Source organism: Rutidosis leptorrhynchoides, chromosome 9, assembly GCF_046630445.1.
Source record: "Rutidosis leptorrhynchoides isolate AG116_Rl617_1_P2 chromosome 9, CSIRO_AGI_Rlap_v1, whole genome shotgun sequence".
Lineage (NCBI taxonomy): Eukaryota > Viridiplantae > Streptophyta > Magnoliopsida > Asterales > Asteraceae > Rutidosis > Rutidosis leptorrhynchoides.
The window spans coordinates 356,757,076-356,763,356 of NC_092341.1; the positions used below are offsets into that span (position 1 = coordinate 356,757,076).

The 6,281-nt window shown below is 34.8% G+C and overlaps 1 protein-coding gene across 1 annotated transcript; it reads right to left on the reverse strand.

The window, feature by feature from the left end:
• Positions 1-17: 17 nt before the first annotated feature.
• On the reverse strand, positions 18-1,600 carry LOC139869352 (caffeoylshikimate esterase-like). Its single transcript, XM_071857665.1, has one exon. It carries the CDS (start codon positions 1,516-1,518, stop codon positions 550-552), a length of 969 nt encoding a protein of 322 aa, XP_071713766.1. The 5' UTR covers positions 1,519-1,600; the 3' UTR covers positions 18-549.
• Between the last annotated feature and the right edge of the window lie 4,681 nt (positions 1,601-6,281).

Genomic DNA, 6,281 nt, shown 5'->3' on the forward strand with positions numbered 1-6,281 from the left:
CGTCTAGAAATATCGTTGTACAATAACTTTCCACTTATCATAGAACAACATGATGATTAGCAACGTTAATCAATTGAATTCTCTCGATAAAAGTACCTTGCATTAGCTAGTGACCTCCCTTTATGTATTCAAAGGTCTCGAGGTGTTGTTGAAGATGCAAAGGATGGCCTCTTGTTATGATATGCTTCTTAAAAAGGTAGATTCTCAGTTCGGATTAAAGTAATATTTAAGAAAACATGCCAACTGCCTATGTATGGTTCAATTCGGAGGTTCAATATTCAGAAGGTGAAATGCATTGCAATCTATGTATTAAATGGGTTGAAGTTCATGCAAACTGGTGGTAAAGATGTCGTTCTTTTAGTCTTAACTGACGTCTTGTTGGTTCATACTGTTAAGTATTATCAGAGTAGGTTATGGTTTGTTTACTTCTAATCGAGTGTAGTCGACGATTTATTCCAATTTATTTAATTTTCGTTTTTCAGGGGAAAATATATTATTTTGATTAAAATTACACACTTAAAATCGCAACTTTATCATTTAAGCATCCAATTAATCACTAGTAGCTCTAGCCTTTAACCATTCAACCACGTCACCAAATACAACCTCCACGTCATCATCCTCTTCACCAACCAACTGATGCCACATCCCCGGATATATCTTTATCGTCTTATCTTTACTCCGGGCGCATCGATACAACTCCTCCGCACACGCCGGATCACAAAGTACGTCCTCACCGCCGTGAATTATCAAAAACGGCACATCAACTTCTGCATATCTCTCCTGCAGCTCCCTACAGATCCGTAGCAGCTCACGCGCTGTTGCCGCTCGTGGACGCGCCACCCACCTTCTCGGACTTGCCAACGCCAGCTTCCGCTTCCAGTCAACTTTAAATGAAACCTCCGGAAGCGATCCGGGAGTCGGAATCACGCGCCACGTCGGAATAACCGCAGCGACGACTGATAATAAGTGCTCTAACGGCCACGGCGGTTTAAACTTATCACTGATTCCACACATTGCGCCGTTGAGTATTAATCCGTCGTACGGTTTTCCGGCTGCTTCGTCACGGCGGAGAGTGATTAACAACGCGATTGCACCGCCGAGCGATTCGGAGTACAAAAACGATTTCAACGACGGCGCGTGTTGAGCACGGAAGGTATTAAAGAACGAAATACAGTCATCAACGACCGGATTGATATCCGGAATGTAAAGCGAGAGACCGTCGGAGAATCCATGACCTTGATGATCGATAGCGCAGACAGCGAATCCTGATTTCGCGAGATATACAGCGGTGAGTTGAACGAACCAGCTGGACTCTCCGGTGTAACCGTGAACGGCGCAAATAATGCCGTTAATTTTAACCGGAGGTAATGGCGTCCATGATTGAGTGAAGATTTTGAGACCTCTAGGGTTTGTGAAGTAACTGGTGGAGTGAGAGATTGAATGATGAGTGTAAAACTGTTGAGGTGTGAGTGAACCAAAAGGACTAGTTTCGTTAGCTTGTGAAACTGGATGAGCCATTTTGCTTAATTGGTGATAGTTGTAATGGTTGCGAGAGTTTGTTGATTTTTATAGAAAAAAAATTGAGTAGGAAGAAGGTGAGAAGAGTGTTGGCTATTGTATTTTTTATTATTTTCTTTAAAACAACAAGAATTGAATTAAATCAAAATGAAATAATTGTGCCGTTGGTCCCTCTATTTTACTTAAAAAAGCTAACAGCGTCCCCCAAGTTTTTTTTTGGCTAACAGCATCCTTCCATTATACCATTTAAGCATACCGAGTCCCTCCGCCTAAATTCCGTTAAAAATGTCCGCTAACCCTTGACATGTGCCTTGCATGTGAGGGTAAATTTTACGCTTCTTCTTCACCTGAATCATTTATTCGTTTTTTAAACAAATCTCATTTACCTTTCCTTTTCTCTTTTTCTTCTTTTAAATTAAATTCTAATTTATCTCCAACACATCTATCAAATTTATCTTCATCCTCTTTTTCTTTTTAATATTTTGTTCCGTATTTCTTTTTTCTTTGATTCACGTATAACCAACTCAACCTAAATTTGATAGATCACAAGCCTAAAAAACCCTTGGCATCTTTTTACATATCATCATCATAAACATCTTTGAGTATATCATTTAGCCAGCCGTTGGAAGCTAAGCCAAAAAGATTCCCTTCATCGGCACCGCCGCCGCTAGAGGATCTCCATCATAAAAATCTCCTTCATCTGTTGTCGCACTACATCCTCTAAAGTTTGTTTCTTTATTGTTTTTTGTTATGTGAATTATATTTTTAAAACTATTGATTGCTTTCTCAAAGATTACAGGGAACCCAATCAAGAGAATCAAATTCGTTACAAGTTCATGCCTTATGTAAACAATCAGATTCCAGTAACTTCATCGATTCCAATAGCGTTTCATATTCAGATCTGGTAAGATTGGGTAACTTCATTGATTCCGGCAACGAATTCCGATTAACTGTACAACCGTTAGCGAAGTACAAGAATTAGAGTGACTTTTATTATAGTTCTATAGGTCGAGTTTTTAATTTCTTTGATTTTGTAGTTCTAAATCTTAAAATATCAGTTTGGATCTTATAATTTTTGTTCTCAAATTTAATTTTTGATATTGATGATAACAGAGAGATGAAATGGAAATGGAAATGTGATTTAAAGGAGATGATAAATATAAATAAAACGCAGCCTTTGGATTTAGATATGAGTTTTTAATTAGGGTTTTTAATTTTATGAATTGGGGAAGAACAAGGAGCTGAGAAAAGGTAGATGAAGAGTAAAAAGATGAATTTACCCTCACATGCAAGGCACATGGCATGACTTAACGGACTTTTTAACAGAAAGTTGATGGAGGGATGTGTAATCAAAAAATGTGATAATAGAGGGACGCTGAAAGCCAAAAAAAACTTGATGAACGCTGTTAGCTTTTTGGGGTAAAATGGAGGGACCAAGGCACAATTATTTCAATCAAAATTATATAATAAGATAAGATCTAAATATAATAAAATTGTTTCAAATCGCGTCTGATTGTGAAGGTCGTATGATCTTTGTGACATTAATTCAACTAGACTCTATTACAACTATTACAATCTCAAATACACATCAAACCGATATATCATTGTAACATCAATCAAACGATTTATGCAAACCTATTTGTTGGTCCCTTAATAACAACAGGAGTATTGTAGAGGGGGGTGAATACAATTTCTTTTCAATTAACTAAACAGTTAAACTCGATTATGTATTCAAGCATGCAAATTAGATAGAGTCACAGGTAATTTTCAACGGTTATTCTTTATTGATTGAATCACAAAGAATCACAACTATCCTTGGCGGAATGATAGTTGGTTGATACAGACTACCTAGATTATAGCTAAGAGGTAAACTAAAAGCTATTACACGTTTAGGACTCTAAATAATAAAACCCACACCACTAGATGATACAGCAGTGAATACAACAATTATATAGTAGTCCTATTGTCCGTGTAATTAATCTATTGTCCACTAGTACATAGGATGCCTTGTACTTGTGGGGACAATTGTGTCAGAAGGCGTGCTCTCCTTTCCTCTTAGGTAGCTATTTGCAGGAACACACCAATTCGGTTTGGCACTACCATTTGTTTTAAACAAATGGAATGTTGTGTTCCCTAGGTATGAATAAAGTATAACACATGTCTGCACATGCGTTCCACTTCTGCATTCCCACGTGGTCTTGTAAGGTCACTTGTCAGCCGCCGACTCCTGTCCTTTTCTGTTCAACTTTGTCTTCGACTTCTGTTGAATAGTGCGTTGATGTAGACCACTCTGGGAAACTACCATGCTTGTAATGGAGCATGGCTGTCTTGTGTTGTATGCTGCTATCCAGATCTACTGGTTCTTCATATGCTGAGAACTCATCCTGTGCTGATTCAAAGAATACATTCTACCTTGTGCTGGTAGATCAGCCTGCATACTACACACTCGACACAGCTATATTAGCTGACAGTACATAAACAAACTTGTGCTGGCTGCACATAACATTTTAGTGTAAATAAACTACGGTTTTGTCATAATTAAATCCTTAATTATTTTTGGGGACTCAACAATCTCCCCCTATTTGATGATGACAAAACCTATGATATATAGAGAAAACACTAAAGCCAGCAACAAGGGAACAAATAAGAATATGCAGTGAGATTGTCCCTTTTAAGTTTATTTTGGGATCTTTTGCCGAGTTATCTATATCTTATAATTCGATATGATTTTTGAAGATAAACTCATTTCACTTTCATTACAACAGAATATATACATTAAATACAGTGATAATAGAATGAAAAGTGAGTTAGACAAAAGATACAATTTAAGCATATAGGAGACTATCTATCTTTATCTTTGTCCCGTTCTTCTTCAGATAGCTCCTCTTGTTTGATTCTCCAGGATTCATAGAACAGAATAGATATCTCAGCAGGGTCAAAAACAGGGATAGAAAGAGGTAGAATGATGGGGCCCTTTCCGTTGGTCCTTCACCAGTAGATTGATGTCTTTTAAATTTTTGAGAAATAACCTCTTCTACATCTACTGCTGGTGCATTCCCAAACTTCGTGGCTTTGTTGAAGAGCTGTTGGAGTTCAGATTTAATTGTCTTTTTGATGGCACTATCACCTTTGCCAATAAAATACTCCAGTATCTCCATCCATTCACTAAATCCAAGGGATCTTAACTCATCATAGTTAATCCTTTCTTGAACATTATTCTCCCTTAAAACGTTGAAGGCTCTTTTTGACCCTCTGTTCACTTTGATGATCCTGCTGGGATTTGATCTTCTATTCATTACATCACCATATCTGCTGTAACGACCCGGATTTTTTCGATCGTTTTACACTTATAAGATTAATATTTACATAAATTAAACCTTACCAACATGATAAGCAATCTAAATTGTTGAGACTTATGTTTTTGAAAAGAGTTTTACACAACGTTTGACCGTCCAATTTGACCGATGATATCACGAACTATATAACATACGATAATTATACGTTTGTGTATATATATGTATTTTTATATATTTAACATGATCTAAGAATGTTTTAACATCTCATTGTGTACTAATAACAATGAGTTATAAGTATATTTTGAGACTACTAACTTAAGTTTTCAAAACGATAACTATATGTGACGTTCTTCGACTTAAATACTTAAAACTTATAATGCTTATACATGTATCGTATAGATATGTATTTTATCAATTTTAAAGGATTTATATACATAAAACAATATAAGTATATTTACAAAAGATAGCTATATTTGAATCCTCATTCCGTTTTCTCAAGATTTTTATACGTATATCTAGGGAATATGTACCCGTATCATACCCAGCTTCTATACGTATTTACTATTGGTATATGTGATGAACTGAAAATTTCTGACCAAATTTAAACTTAATCTTTGTATGATGAACATTTCCGACACGATAAGCAAAGTCTGTAAAACTGAATCTCAAAATTTTTGAACTACTTTTATATATTTAAATACCCTTCGGTTGTTTTCGACGATTCACGAACAATTATATGTAAATAGATACATATATACTATAACTTGAAAATGTAACGATGTATTAATTGTTTGATACCGTACATTAAACTTATTGGTTTAAATATCTATTTGAATATATATGATAAGTTGAAATATTTATTATTAAAATTAATTATAAATAACCTCCAATGTGTATTTAAAAACCGATTTATGTATATTAAAAAGATATATACATATATATAATTTCAAGTTATTTAGTAAACGATAGTAACATTCATTTATTGATTCGATTGATATTTAGATAAGTTAACTAAAGCGTTTAAGATGAACCAGTAAAACACTAATTTGCTACAGTATTTTCAAATTGCTACAGTACCCAAAATGCTACATTGTCTTCGAAAATCACTATTTGCTACAATGAAATTGACTTTGCTACAGTGAATTGCTACAGTGAACACTATTTTAAAATAAATAAATATATATATATATATATATATATATATATATATATATATATATATATATATATATGTATATACTACGAGACGATGATTTATAGAAGTAAATAACCAAAACACTTAATTGATTAAAGCTACACTTAGAGTGACATAGTTATTAATGATTAAGTTTATATTTTGACAAAGGTACGAGTCACGAAACGAAAAGTACTAGTTTTCTCAGCGTACGAAAGGGCATTCGAAAAACCGAAACCGGGACATAAGTCGAGTGATAACGTACGACTTATCGGAACAAAAATTACAAGTCA